This window comes from Ursus arctos, unplaced genomic scaffold (assembly GCF_023065955.2).
Source record: "Ursus arctos isolate Adak ecotype North America unplaced genomic scaffold, UrsArc2.0 scaffold_34, whole genome shotgun sequence".
In the NCBI taxonomy this organism is placed as follows: Eukaryota; Metazoa; Chordata; class Mammalia; order Carnivora; family Ursidae; genus Ursus; species Ursus arctos.
In genome coordinates this window covers 24,939,814-24,953,975 of record NW_026623030.1, presented here as the reverse complement: position 1 = coordinate 24,953,975, position 14,162 = coordinate 24,939,814, and the positions used below count along the sequence as shown (strand labels likewise).

The 14,162-nt window shown below is 62.1% G+C and overlaps 1 protein-coding gene across 14 annotated transcripts in view; it reads left to right on the top strand.

The window, feature by feature from the left end:
* Positions 1-14,162, top strand: part of PITPNM2 (phosphatidylinositol transfer protein membrane associated 2) — a 133,897-nt gene that overhangs the window by 115,106 nt on the left and 4,629 nt on the right. For 7 of the 14 annotated variants that reach the window (XR_008956980.1, XM_057305744.1, XM_057305748.1 and 4 more), the window contains 14 exons: positions 672-767; positions 2,785-2,889; positions 3,108-3,178; positions 5,957-6,204; positions 6,618-6,807; positions 6,931-7,050; positions 7,691-7,908; positions 8,425-8,603; positions 9,742-9,912; positions 10,354-10,503; positions 11,566-11,730; positions 12,422-12,583; positions 13,445-13,593; positions 13,945-14,061. Coding sequence is in view for 11 of the 14 variants with exons in the window: in XM_057305744.1 (XP_057161727.1) it covers positions 672-767; positions 2,785-2,889; positions 3,108-3,178; positions 5,957-6,204; positions 6,618-6,807; positions 6,931-7,050; positions 7,691-7,908; positions 8,425-8,603; positions 9,742-9,912; positions 10,354-10,503; positions 11,566-11,730; positions 12,422-12,583; positions 13,445-13,593; positions 13,945-14,061 (2,141 nt within the window). In the remaining 3 variants the exon portion in view is untranslated. Of the gene's footprint in view, positions 1-671; positions 768-2,784; positions 2,890-3,107; positions 3,179-3,321; positions 3,626-5,956; positions 6,205-6,617; positions 6,808-6,930; positions 7,051-7,690; positions 7,909-8,424; positions 8,604-9,741; positions 9,913-10,353; positions 10,504-11,565; positions 11,731-12,421; positions 12,584-13,444; positions 13,594-13,944; positions 14,062-14,162 lie in introns of those variants that run through there. The other 7 variants (XM_057305746.1, XM_057305747.1, XR_008956981.1 and 4 more) reach the window with 7 other exon arrangements.

Sequence of the window (14,162 nt, the reverse complement as noted above, 5' to 3'; positions counted from 1 at the left end):
GCTACAGCTTTGAGGAGCCAGGGTTCCCAGGAGGAGAAGGAGTCTGGGTGGGTACCCCCAGCACGCCCAGGAAGGTTCTTTGCTCCTGTGGCAGGAGCCAGGCTGAAGGAGCATGAAAAACCTTTAGATCCTGAGAAATGCCTTTCTCGGGAGAACTTTGGCAAAAGTGCTGTGGCTGTGTGAAAAAACCAGGGTATCCCACGTACAGCCAGGAGTCTCTTTTGCAAACCCAGCTTCCCCACGCCAGGCTTGCCTGCCTCTGTGCTGAAGGGCTCTCTGTATGTATATACATCGACACCTTTTCTGTCACTCACCTCCTGAGAGTGCCCTGCAGCCCTATCTGCTCTGCTATTGGAGAATTTCAGGGGCTCCCCTCCCCCCCCCCCCACCCAGGGGCAGACCCCAGGCGAGAGCACAGGAGCGGAACCCGGCCTGCGTGACTGCCTGTCCTGTCCTTATACCCGATACCCTCCCAGTTCCTTGTCCTCCCCGGGACACAGCTGCTTTGTGCCAGGCGGGCTGGGAGGGACCTTCTTGAAATTTCCAGGAGTTTCCACCCCTCCCTTCTCCCTTCTCCCCGAGCCCTCCTGGCCCTGCTCCGGCACCATCACCTCCGGCTGCTTGGCCTAGCTCAGCTGGCTGGTTGGTCAGCCTGCGGTTTTGCCTTCCAGCCAGCCCTTCCCGCCACAGCATCTCCGAGTGGAGGATGCAAAGTATCGCCCGGGACTCAGACGAGAGCTCAGACGACGAGTATTTCGACGCTCATGGTAGGTGGCTCTTCCCGGGGGTGGGAGGGAGGATCTGAGAGGGTCCAGGCCAAGGCCGAGGCTGAGATGCGGTCACCAGGACTCGGGGGCCTCAGGCTCACCCCAGCCACGTACGAGGATGTAAGATGGATTCACACTCAGATGGGGGCTTTGTGCCACATGTGAGTTTTTGTCTACAAGAAGCTTCACAAAAGCGTGGCATCTTATAATTTTCTAAATCTTTGGAACGACCTTGTTTTCTTCTTGGTTAAGTGGATGTCCATCTAACGTAGACACCTTAGCAAAGGCGAACAAGCAGGAAAGACGTGAAGTGCCCATTTTCCCACCAATCCCCAAATAAGCACAGTGAGGCTACAGCGTGCTGAATCACCCCCCTTTGCTGGGAAGATGCGGGTACAGTTGACCCTCGAGCAACACGGGTTTGAACTGCACAAGTCCACTTAATCCATGGATTTTTTTCTGATAAGTACTGTACCGTAAATGTATTTTCCTTATGATTTTCTTAAGGACACTGTGTTTTCTCTAGCTTATTTTATTGTAAGAATACGGTATATCATACCTATGACATACTAAATCTGTGTTAATCAACTCTTTATGTTACCGGTAAGGCTTCTGGTCAACATAGGCTCTTAATGGTTTAGTTTCTGGGGAATCAAAAGTTTGACGTGGATTTTTGACAGCGTGGGGGGGTCGGCACCCCACCCGTGTTGTTCAAGGGTCAACGTCACTGAAACACTCACTAGCTTCACACCGTGGCCGTTCCTCTCGACTGGCAGACAGGCCTGTGGAGACAGGTTTCCAGCTTGTGGTTTCCAAGGCGGGACACAGGCTCGGAAGGGGACAGGGACTTGCGCACAGACACGACGCAGGGCAGAGGCAGGCCAGAGCCACGCGCAGCCGTGGCCTGGAACAGGCAGAGGGGCCACCGATTATGCTATTTCAGCTAATGGGCTGGTCCTCACGGAGAACTTGGGGAGGCAGTGTCCAGGCAGAAGGGAGCTGAGATGGGGAGCTAGAATGGGTAGGAGGTGGTTCCTGAGCTGCCGTCTGCTCCCGGGGCCTCCCCAGGGGGAAGAAAGGTGTTTCGGGCACCCCACCCCACCCCAGCCAGAGAAGAGGCGCACGCTGTCCTGGCTGTGAGTCCCTGACAGGAGGGAAACACACATCCAACGGAGAAACTGTAGAAAAAGCTGGAAGAGAGACGAGTTAGTGAAGCAGGAGATGCCAGCGTGGCAGCGGCCGGGGGAGCACCGGTCGGGCTGCGGGGCCAGGGACGGGGCCGGTGCCCCCAGCACCCCGACGGCCGCCTCCAGCCCAGCAGTGCCCCAGGCTGAAGTTCTCAGACAAGCAGAAGCAGGAGCGGTGGATGCTGACCGCTAACGGGGCTGTCCGCTTGTGCATGTTGAAAAGAGTCAGCAACATGAGCTGACGGGCGGGGGAGCAAAGTGTGGTCCATCCGCACAGGGAGGGAGGCTGCAGCGTAGAAAGGAGAGCACCACTGCCACTGCCACACCGCGGAGCGAGCTTGGCAATATGGCGCGCGGGGGGCGAAGCCAGACACAGAAGACCGCACGTTGAATGATTCCATTCTGGGAAATGTCCAGAACAGGCAAACCCATAGAGACAGGAAGTGGATCGGTGGTCGCCAGGGGCTGGGGGAGAGGGATGGGGAGCGACTGTGAACGGGCACAGTGTTTCCATTCGGGGAGGTGGGAATGTTCTGGAACCAGATGGAGGTGGTGGTTGCACAGCGTCGGGAATGTACTAAAGGCTACCTTAAAGCGGTTTAAATGGTGAATTTTATGTAACGTGAACATTATCACAATTTTTAGAAAAGGTCAGGCTGAAACCCCATGGGTGTCAGTCATGTGTTCATCCTGCTACGGAAGAGGGGGGCAGAAGCAAGCACGGGGGCGTATATAGGCCAGAGAGGCACGGGACCCCCCAGCTGGGCCTCCCCGCGCCCCCCAGTCCCTGCGCTCCAGTGGGTGCTGAAGCCCTGCTCCCTCCTCCCCAGAGGACCTGTCTGACTCAGAGGAAATATTCCCCAAGGACATCACCAAGTGGAACTCCAATGACCTCATGGACAAAATTGAAAGCCCTGAGCCGGAAGATACACAGGGTACCCAAGTTGGGGCGGGAGGTGCTGCAGGGCCTGGGGAAGGGGGCTGCAGGGACCAGGCCCCTCCTCTCTGACCCAGCTCCTGTGCAGTGCTGGGCATCGGGGGTGGGGGGGCGGTACCCAGGGCCTCACTTGTCAGGGTCACTGCCTCTGTCCCGTGGGCCTGGGGCTGCCCGGCTGCCCCTCTGCTCACAGCACCCACTGCTTCTGTGTTGCAGACGGTCTGTACCGCCAGAGCGCCCCTGAATTCAGGGTGGCCTCCAGTGTGGAGCAGCTGAACATCATCGAGGTGGGTGCCCGTGGGGGAGAGGGCCAGGGGCTGTGCCGTGGCCCCCCGGCCTGCAGGGGGAGGGGGCTGAGCTCAAAGGACGGTCCCGTGGGGTTGTAGAGGCAGAACTCGGCACCTACCGCCTCACATCCTCACTGGCCTAGGCGCCATCAGAGAGAGCCCTGGGGGCTCCTTTACCCCCTGCCCCGACATCCCTGAGAACCAAGAAGGACTGCAGACGGCCCCCAAAGAAGGCCTTGACCCAGCTCCGCCTGCGGAAAGTGAAAGGAGAAACTTGTAAATTCCAGACCACAAAACAGATGTTCACCTTGTACCCAGCCTTTCCGCATTTGCTGAAGAAAATCAGATGGAAGGGGAGGAAGCGAAAGCCGTCTAGGCAGATGTGAGCGGCCATCGCCCCACTGGGGCCTTGCAGGGCTCTCAGTGTCCAATAAAGCTGTCTTGGTAGAGCGCCTGTGTCCGCTTGGGGGGTTCTTTGCACGGGGCTCACGCCCCTTCTCCTCCTCCAGCTGTGGGCGGTCAGAGCTGTTTGCATTGGGGGCAGGAGCCAGGGCCGAGCGGGCTGTCACACACTGTGGTCACCGCACTGCTCTCGCCTCAAGCTGCCCGAGGAGGTGGAGACGGCACCTCCGGGAACTCGGGACCCCCTGGGGAGCTTGGACCAGGTGCTGGGAGGAGGAGCAGCATCCCCACCACCCTCCCCAACTTGGGGTTTTCTACTTTGGGGTCCGAGGTCAATGTGGGCTTTTCTAGAAGGCAAACCAGGACAAGGGAAGTTGATTTCCAATTGCCGGTTAATGGCAAGATAAAGCAGACGGAGCCCCCTCCCCACCTAGGGCGCACACAGCTCTGACGGCCCCTCAGGAGGGACAGAAGGGGCCCCGGGCTCTAGATCTGCGTCGGGATGTGCATTGGAACCCAGCACCAGTTCTGGGGCACGGCCATCCCGAGTCAGATCCCTTGGCTGGCAATACCCCCCAAACCGGAGCCTCCTCTCCCCGCCTCGTGGAGGGCGCACAGCTTTATGGAGACACTGACAGGGACCCCCTGGCTCTCCAGAGCTGGCCCCATGGCTCCCAGGCCCACTGCCATATTGCACCTCCCATGGGGTCTGTTCCTACAAGGTTTGAGTCTCAGGTGGGGTGTGCCCCAGTATTAGGCACGAATGGGAGGAGAGCCGTGTCTCCAGTTGGCTTCTGGGAGTCCCTAAACAGTCCTAGCCTCCAGTGCTGGGTCTCAGGAGATAGGCACAGGCCTCTCACTGCCCACCCTTGCCTGTCCTGGGTTTCTGAGGGCCGCTGGACTCTACCTCCCTAACGGGGTGATGGTGAGGCTGCCCTGAGACATTCCTTCCTTGAGCCCTGCGCCTGGCTGTGTTGTGTTGATAAGCCCTTGAGGCAATGTGGCTCCTCCTGGCTGCTGGTCTGGGCGGTGGCTGGCCCCGCCCTGCCTGGGCTGTGCGTTCATTCCTGCCCAGGCCGGCCAGGGGTGGGCAATCCTCATGTGGGGACTGAAATCATTCCCACGCTCTGCCGGGCGTGTGTTCTCGCCCAGGCCCTGGGGCCCACAACTGGCCAATGACCAGCCTTCTCTCGGGAATGAGGCAGCCCCGTCTTGCCTCGCCTCCAGACCCCGTACAGCCCACCAGCCTGCCTTCCCATTCTCTGCCCTGGGGCTCCTGGGCCGGCGCATTATCCCTGTGTTTCCTGGTGGCCTCACCAGCGCCTGGGAGCAGGGCCTGTACCGCCCCCTCCCCACCGGGCTCTGTGTTGACACTTGGGTCCCACTGCTGCCCCCCTTGCACACCATCCAGTGGCCCAGTTCAGGGCCAGTTGTCCCAACATGGGCCTTCCAGATGGCTTCAGGCCCCCTCCCCCACATGCTTGGACCTAATATGGGCATGGCAAGTACTCACCAGTGGCCTCTCCTGGGCCCTGGTCCTAGCTCCCGCAGTCACACACCAGAAGTTAAGGTGGAGAGAGGCCCCTGGGGGTGGGGCCACAGCCGGGGTTGGCAGGAGAACACTGAACTTGTGGCAGAAGCTCTGGGTTCCAGTCCAGCTTGGCACTGGTGTGCTATGTGACATTAGACAAGTCTCTTGGTCTCTCTGGGCCACTACCACCTCAGCTGTAAATAGAACAGTCCCATACCCCGTGCAAATGTGTACAAATCTCGGGTTTCACTTTGACCTCACATGCAGGCCTGACCAGCAGGAGGTGGGTTTCTTAACCCCTCCCAAATTAGGGGGTTTAGACAGGCACACCTGCATTCCCTCCCTGCTCTAAGATGCTTGGAGACCATGTTGGGAATGAGAACACAGGCGACAGAAGAGAAGCCCCATGTAGATGAGGGAGAGCTCAGAGCTGCAGGCCCAGTGCCCAGGGTCCCCACCCGCCGAGGCTGAGGCTGCCCTGGCCCAGGTGCACGGAGGGCAGGCAGGCTCCAGAGGCCCACATAGGATGGGCCCATGCCTCCTCGCCAAGGCTAGAAACTGCTGCCTGGGCCCCCTGATGGGAAGTGGAATCTGTGTTTTGGACGCTCATCCTTGGCCCCGGGCAGGCTGGCCAGTGGGAGGGAGCAGGGCTGCTCATGGGAAGCAGGAGAGGGACCATCTCGGCCTTGGGGGGGGGGGGTGGCCAACACCAGGCCCTGTAGCCGAGGAACTGAAATGGGGCTTCAGAGAGGGAGCAGTGGGCCAGATGGGCCTCCCCCTGGGGTGACAGGGTCCCAGCAAGGAGCTGAGTCCCCGGGGAGTTGACGCCCCACCAACCCGCGCAGGACGAGGTCAGCCCACCCCTGGCCGTGCCGGCCTCCAAGATCCACGTGCTGCTGCTGGTGCTGCACGGAGGCACCATCCTGGACACGGGCGCTGGGGACCCCAGCTCCAAGCAGGGCGACGCCAACACCATCGCCACCGTGTTCGACACCGTCATGCGTGTGCACTACCCCAGCGCCCTGGGCCGCCTTGCCATCCGCCTGGTGCCCTGCCCGCCCATCTGCTCTGATGCCTTTGCCCTCGTCTCCAAGTGAGTGCAGAGGACCCAGCCCACCTACCCCAAAGCACGTGGCCCCGAGGGCCAGGCTATCCCCCCATGTCAGGATGCCCATCTAAATGTCCAGACTTACCATCCAGCCCGTTCTGTCCTGACGTGACAAAACCTATGCAGATGGGCTTACAGAGGAGGGGCCTGGGCCCAAGCCTGAGCCTCGGTTGCCGTGTCTGCGATGTGGGGATGTTGACCTGACCCTGAGACACAAGGCCTTCTCCCCGGCCCCATTACCCAGCGTTCCAGGGCCTGGCCCAGAAGCAACCCCATGAGGTTGGCCAAGTCACAGCTGAGGCTCCCAGGTGGCCAGCCTGCTGCTCTGGTCGGGGAGAGGGGCCCCTGGGGCTGGGCTGAGGCTGCCTGCTCTCCCCTGATCGGGCCCCCTCCCCCAGCCTTAGCCCCTACAGCCACGATGAAGGCTGTCTGTCCAGCAGCCAGGACCACATCCCCCTGGCTGCCCTGCCCCTGCTGGCCACCTCCTCACCCCAGTACCAGGAGGCAATCGCCGCAGTGATTCAGCGGGCCAACCTTGCCTACGGGGACTTCATCAAGTCCCAGGAGGGCATGACCTTCAACGGGCAGGTGAGTCCCGGGGCAGGAAAAGGGCAGACAAGCCCCGCAGGGCAGGGGGTGACGGCCCCTCCCTAGCTGGCACCCCAGCAAGCAGGGTGGGCACTCAGGCCTCTGGGTCCTCTCCGCCTCTAGGTCTGCCTGATTGGGGACTGCGTCGGGGGCATCCTGGCGTTCGATGCCTTATGCTACAGCAACCAGCCCGTGTCTGAGAGTCAGAGCAGCAGCCGCCGGGGCAGCGTGGCCAGCGTGCAGGTACTGGCTTCCCACAGCCCGCAGAGCAGGGGAGCTGCAGGATGGAAACTGTGTCAACCCTTAGCTCCAAACCTCCCCGAGGCCTGAGGGAAAGGCAAGGGAAGGGTGCACGTTGCCAGCACAGGTGCCCAGAGCCGACGGGGTGGGTGCATGGGGCAGGTGGGTGCACGGGGCTGGTGAGCAGCTGCAGCGGGACCAAGCCTGGAGCACAAGGCCGCAGTGGGACCAAGCCTGGAGCACGAGGCCTCAGCGGAGCAGGGTCTACACTGCAGGGAGCCAGGGTCTGGTTCCAGGAGGTGCAGCAGGCAGCCCCTCTGAGCTTCCCAGCAAGAGAGGATCTGAGGTTCCTCCACTGCAGAGCAGCAAATGGCCTGAGGGAGGGAGGCAGGCAAGGCAGCGAGATCCGTGAGAGGTCACAAAGACCCAGGTGGCCAGTTCAGGCAGGAACGGAAGCTGTTGGGACTCAGCCAGCAGCCTGCGGGGACAGAGGGGCCACCGGGGGACAGGGCTTTCCCCTCTCCGGTGTCAGTGAGAGGCCGGCTGGGCAGTCGCCAGTGGGCCTGGAGTCGGGAGGGAGAGCACTGAAGCAGGGCGCAGGCCAGTGGCCACCGGGCAGTGAGCCTGCATGGGGCTGTTCCAGGACACTGACCTGCTGTCCCCCGGCACCCTGGTCAATGCGGCACATGGCGGCAGTGGCAGCGGTGGCCTGGAGAGCAGTCGGCACCTGAGTCGCAGCAACATTGATATCCCCCGAAGCAACGGTGTCGAAGACCCCAAAAGGCAGTTGCCCCGAAAGAGGAGTGACTCATCCACCTACGAGCTGGACACCATCCAGCAGCACCAGGCCTTCCTGTCCAGGTGGGTGAGGCCGGCGGGGCCCAAGGGTCAGACCATGAGACCCGTGGCCAGGGGAGGAGGGGGACTCCCAAGAGGGAGGGATGCCTCAGAATTGAGGACGTGAACGAGAACGTGAACCAGGTCGTGCCGATGGCCGACGTGAGGGTAGTGGGGTGCCAGGCTGGGCTGTGGCTCTTTGGCCAGGAGAAAGTGGCTTGTTGGGTACCGCTGGGGTCTTGTACACTCCAAGGACCATCTTGAGCCCAAGGGAACAGCTTGTCCAGGGGTGGGGCAGAGCCAGGGGCAGAACCGATCAGGGTGGCTATCCCAAAGGCAGTGGCACCCCGAGAGAGGTTGGGACTGGTTGTCACCAGAGGGGTCCCAGCAGGTACTAGGCAGCCACATCTGCAGGCCAGCTCAAGGACCAAGGCTCGTTTGGGCTTGACGACCCCTGGGGGGGTCTTCCTTTGGGAGGCTGAGGGCAAGACAGTGCTGAGAAGAGGTGTGGTGTGACCTCACGAGGCCCCCCATCTGCAGCCTCCATGCCAGCGTGCTGAGGAATGAGCCCAGCTCCCGCCGTTCGAGCAGCTCCACCATGCTGGACGGCACAGGGGCTGTGGGGAAGTTTGACTTTGAGATCGCAGACCTTTTCCTCTTCGGGTGCCCGCTGGGGCTCGTCCTGGCCTTGAGGAAGACCGTCATCCCTTCCCTGGATGGTGAGAGCTCTGCACGGGCAGGGCAGGGTAGGGGGTATATGAACTGGGTAGAGGGTCTCAGTGGACCCCTGTCACAAGGCCATGGCCACATCCCAGGCCCCTTCCTGCATCAGCCTCATTTCTGTCCTCCCCAGCACAGGCTCACTGCTCTCCCTTGCTCCTACTCCAGCAGCTCAGTCTCTGCCCCCATCTCTTGACCCCTGCTGTTCCATTTAATCTTCAAGGCCCCTCTGGGAGCTGAGGTCCAGAAGGGAAGGGGCTGCCCTGGTATCAGATGGACACAGATCCAGTCTCCCAGGCCCAAAGTCTTCCCATAAGGAAGAGATCAGAAGCCAGGCACCCCCAAATCCTCCTAGGTGCCTGACCTCCCAGTCCCAGAAGGGCCATGGCCACCCTGCTCCAGAGACCCTCCTCACGGCCACAGGGACAGGGAGGTGTGACATGCCGGCTGAACAGCCTGTCAGAGCAGCAGTCCCTGCAAGGTGACCCCAGGATCAGCCAGTGTGGCCCAGAGAGCCCTGATGTCCTTACAGGAGCCGTGCAGGGCCCGTGTTACATCCCAGGTTACAGAGGGGGAAACTGAGGCTCAGAGAGGCATGGACACTTGCCCAAGAGCAAGTCAGAGGCGGCTTATATATAAGTGGACAGAGATGTAGGGACAGTGACATATGGCGACATCATCTGTAATCGAGAGACACCGGAACCACTGTAAACATTGGTCCACGGAGGGGGGCTGGCTGGCTAAATCCTGGCCCGGCCCACGATGGAGGATACGCGCAGTGGAAGATGGGTTAGGGGAACTTGCAGGGCTGAAATGAAGGTCGCCCACGTTTTTGTGTTAAATGGGGGTGGGGGGCGGTTCAAAAAGTATAGCACCTGTTCCTATGTGTGTGTGTTTAAAAGTGAGATGTCTACTACTGCTCTTGATGCTTACGTTCACCTGATCGCCCCAACAACCATGACATGCTCGGAGTAGCAGCCCCATTGCACAGCCCAGGGCTCCTCTCTGCTCAACTTAAAACAAATTTGGTTAATAAACGGACAGATACCAAAGCACAGAGACAGGTTTTTGGATGCCCACCCCCCACTCTAGACCCCGCTTCCTTAGGGCTCTGCCATCCCCCCCCACTGCCCCCAGTTTTCCAGCTGCGGCCCGCCTGCCAGCAAGTCTACAACCTCTTCCACCCCGCGGACCCGTCTGCCTCGCGCCTGGAGCCGCTGCTGGAGCGGAGGTTCCACGCCCTGCCGCCTTTCAGCATCCCCCGATACCAGCGCTACCCGCTGGGCGACGGCTGCTCCGCGCTGCTGGGTGAGAGGCGCCGGGGCCCCTGCCGGGCGGGAAGGGGCGGCCTGCACTGAGCTCCTCTCGGAAGCTGGGTACCCGGTATAGGTACGGGGGTGCGTCAGCCCCACACACCCCAGCAAGGGGGTCAGGGCCTCACCCCAGGTGCCAGGGGGCAGACTGGGACGAGGACCCCCTCCCCGCTGCCCGAGGCAGAGCTGTGTGGGGACCCATCATGGCAGTGGGCGGCAAGGAGGTCCAGAGCAGGGTACTTGGGTGAGGGCTGCGCATCACCCACTCGTGGCCCTTCCCGGGAAGCCCCCATCCTCCTGCCCTCGAGTGTGTCCCGGCGTCCTGTCACGTCCTGGTCTTCAAGGAGCCCCACGTGTCTGTGTCGGAGGAGCGTGTCTGGACTGCCCACGCGAGTGTCTGTTCTTGTCCTCTCTGTTCTCTCCCGTCTGCCTCCAGTCGAGACAGTGCAGAGAAACCCCGAGCTGGTCCTGGAGGGTGGGCCCCTGGCCCCTCTCCCCCCAGGAGACGGCTTCCTGGAAACCAGTATCCCCGTTCCCGCGCTCACCTGTCAAGATGGGCCCCGCCCGAGCCCGGGCTCTGCTGAGTGTGTGTAACACCCCCGTTCGTGGTGGCGTCTGCTTCGCTGGCTGACTGCTGGTCCTCAGGGACTTCCCATGCCCTCCTTGGCCACTTGGAGTCTGTGGGACCATGCTGTCCCACAGAGACCAGACAGGACAAGTCCTAGGGATTGGTCCCTGGCTCCTCCTCTCTGCACAACGAGAGCCTAGGAGCCCAGAGGGAGGAGCAGCTGTGCGGGGGTCACCTAGCATGGGTGTCAGTCCAAAGGCTCCATCTCCCATTTGTGAGGCTGGTGGGGGCAGCCAGGAGATGGGGTGAGGCCTTGAGCCTCATCCATCCGGCTCCCCTACAGAAGCTTCTGGTCCCAGCGAGGGCTTGATTCCAGAGTCCCACTCCTTTCCTCCCTGAGGGGGTTCAAGCACCTCATGTACCCCATCTGCACGTGGGTCCTCTAGCCGAGCCCCACTCTCCCTGCTCTGCCCTGGCCTGGTTGAACCCTCGGCACCTGCCTTTGTCCCCAGACACCCATTCAGGGCTGGCTCAATGTGGTCCGTGTGAGGGATGTGGGGGGGGGGGGGGTGTTGCCTCATCCTCAGTGCCCAGCATTGGGTATCCCCCAGAGACCACTTCACGCCCTCCTGTTAGCGCCCCTCAAACCCAGCTACAGTGCTCTGCGGGTCAGGCCCCGCGAGGGTGAGCCCGGGAGGCTGGGAGGGCTAGCTAAGATCAGTGTGTTGGGTCAAATGGGTGGCCAGGGGGGGCGTGAGCCTGGCTGCCTTGTCTCCCTGCCTACTGTGTCTCTGTCAGTCCGTCTGTCCGTCCCTGCCCCAGCCCTTCCTTCTGTCCCGCCTCAGCTCTGTGCCCTCCCTCTCAGTCCTGAGCAGGCAGGCCCTGGCACGCTTGGTCCCATCCTCACTGCCAGCTGCGCTCAGAAGCCACCGCTCGCCTGCCGCTGGAGGTGTCGGCCGCGGCTTCAGCCCGCCCAGCCCAGGGCACGCTGGGCCCTACCTCCCGCTGCTCAGGGGGCCGGGGGCCTGCGCTGGGGGCCCCTCTCTTACCCACTGGTCTCTGGTCTCTGTCTACCTGCAGCGGACGCACTCCAGACCCACAACACAGTCTTTCAAGAGCACGCGGCCCCCTCCTCGCCGGGCGCAGCCCCCACCACCCGAGGCTTCCGCCGAGCCAGTGAGATCAGCATTGCCAGCCAGGTGTCGGGCATGGCCGAGAGCTACACAGCGTCCAGCATTGCCCAGAGTGAGTGCAGCAGCGTCCTGGGCCTGCCCTCCCTACATCCTCCCCTCTGTCCTAGTAGGGGGTCTGCACTACTCCCTCCGGACAGTTGGCAGTGTCTGGAGACAGCTGGGGAGGGCACTACTGACTCGAGGTGGATAGTGACCGGGGTGCTGCCCAACACCTACAGTGGCCCCAAATGTCCAGAGAGGACTCTGGAGGGAGGGAGCGTTCGAAGCGGTAGCCCAGCGGGGCCAAGTCCAGGTGGGAGGTGATGGGCCTGGGAGGAGGGGTCCTAGCCCCGGGGGGCTGGTGCTCCCTGAGGAGGAAGCTCTGGGCTGTTTCTGGACCAGCAAGCAGAACCAGACAAGCCAGATGGGAGCTGAGGGGAGCCGGGGAGGTGAGATCTCACTGTGGCCGCCCCTCCGTGGCCTCCTTTGCTGCTTGGCTCCTCAGAAGCTTCTCAGCAGCTGGAAATGGAGCCCAGGTCACCCCCTCTCAGCCCCCAAGGCCATCTGCCCCCCCATCCTCCCTCACCGTGTGATTGGCTGCCTGTCTGGCTGAGCAGGGGTGCCTGAGCCAAGGCCGGCATGAGTATCCTTCCGTGAGGAGGGCCAGGGAGCCTGGTGCTCTTCCCAGCATCCTTCCTGGCCTGTGGTGGAAGCCTGGTGGCCCCAGCATGACTGACCCCTTCCCCGTTGTTCTTGCTTCTCAGAGGCCCCGGCTTCGCTCAGCCATACCCCCAGCGTCAGGCGCCTGTCTCTGCTCGCCTTGCCCCCCCCACCCCCCACTACCCCGGGCCCCCACCCGCAGGCCGGGCAGGCAAGCCCCAGCCTGGAGCGGGCCCCCCGCCTCCCTGACTTGGACACCAGAGAAGGTACCGGGCGTCACGTGGCCTCCATCCACACACGCTCTCCTCCCCTAACTGGGGTCCCTCACCGTTTCCAGGCATATCTCACCGTCAGGCCCTGCCCGCTGAGGCCTAACCAGGGAGCTAGAGGCTTGGGCTGGGAGCGCTCAGATCCGGGGAGGAGGCGGAGGGGTTGGAGTTGGCCGGAGTGAGGACAAAGGGGCTGTCTGTGTGGCAAGCAGGCTGTGGGCAGAACACAGGAGAGCCCTGACCCCCGTCAGGCACCACTTTACTGAGCAGCAGCTGCGTGCAGCCCTCAGAAAGGCACTTTCTAACCCTTGTCTGGGGCTAGGGCGGTTTCCCAGCCCCGAGTGGGAGCCAGGATTTACACCCAGGCCTTGACACTTGGCCTGCAGGCTCCCAGGTGCTGAGGGGACATCAGGCCTTGCCCTGGGGTTCACCTGACAACGCCTGTCACTGGCCTGAGGCCTGCAGGGCAGATGGGGGCCAGGAGAGGCCTGGAGAGGACAGCGACAGGGCCCAGGGCAGGGGGTCAGCAGAATCTGTGACGGGACCAGGGATAGTCAGTCCTGCCTCCAAACCGGGAATGTCCCCTCCCCCTAACTCCACATGCTCCTTCCTCACAAGTGCATGCTCTCCATGGAGGCTGCCGGCCTCATCCCCAGGCCTTCTGGCTGCTTGCATGCTCTCCTGGAGTCCTGCACATTCCCTGCTCCCTTCGGTCACCCAGCCGGGGAGGAGGTGGCTCGCTTTGGCTGCAGCCCTTGTTTCCTGGTCGGAGGAGGGTCTGGTCTCCGAGCTGAGCCCAGCCTGCCGGGCCTGGCAGCCCTCTGAGGGGCAGTCCGGTCAAGGCCCTCCTCCTGGCAGTTGCAGCAAAGTGGTGGGGCCAAAAGCGGATTGACTACGCCCTGTACTGCCCCGACGCCCTGACAGCCTTCCCCACGGTGGCCCTGCCCCACCTCTTCCACGCCAGCTACTGGGAGTCAACGGATGTGGTCTCCTTCCTGCTGAGACAGGTACCCTCGGGCCCACCGCCAGGAACCCCTGGGCCTCACACGAGGACCGAGTCACACCACCACTGATATGGCCCCATTCCATAGATGAGGAGGGCAGTGGGGGCTCCCCTGAGCCCACAGAGCAAGCAGGATGGAGGAACCCTCGCAGATGTTGGGATGGGGTGAATGTATGTGCACATTCATGAGACGTGACTTTGGGGGGACCAGAGGGTGGACTGTAGTGGGTTGAAGAGTGTCCCCCGACCCCTCGCAGGCTCCCGTTTCTGGCTTCTAGGGCCACTGGCCTCCCCCTCCTAGAACAGGCAGCCACAGGCTTGAGATTGCCCCATGGCCTGCTTCTCCTCCTCCCAGGTCATGAGGCATGACAATTCAAGCATCTTGGAGCTGGACGGCAAGGAGGTTTCGGTGTTCACCCCCTCAAAGCCAAGAGAGAAGTGGCAGCGCAAGAGGACCCATGTGAAGCTGCGGGTGAGGGGGCCCCACATCTGTTGTCCTGCTGAATCCTCACAAGACACCCTGTTATAGACGAGGAGACCGAGTCACAGAGACACGTGCTATCTTTCTTAATC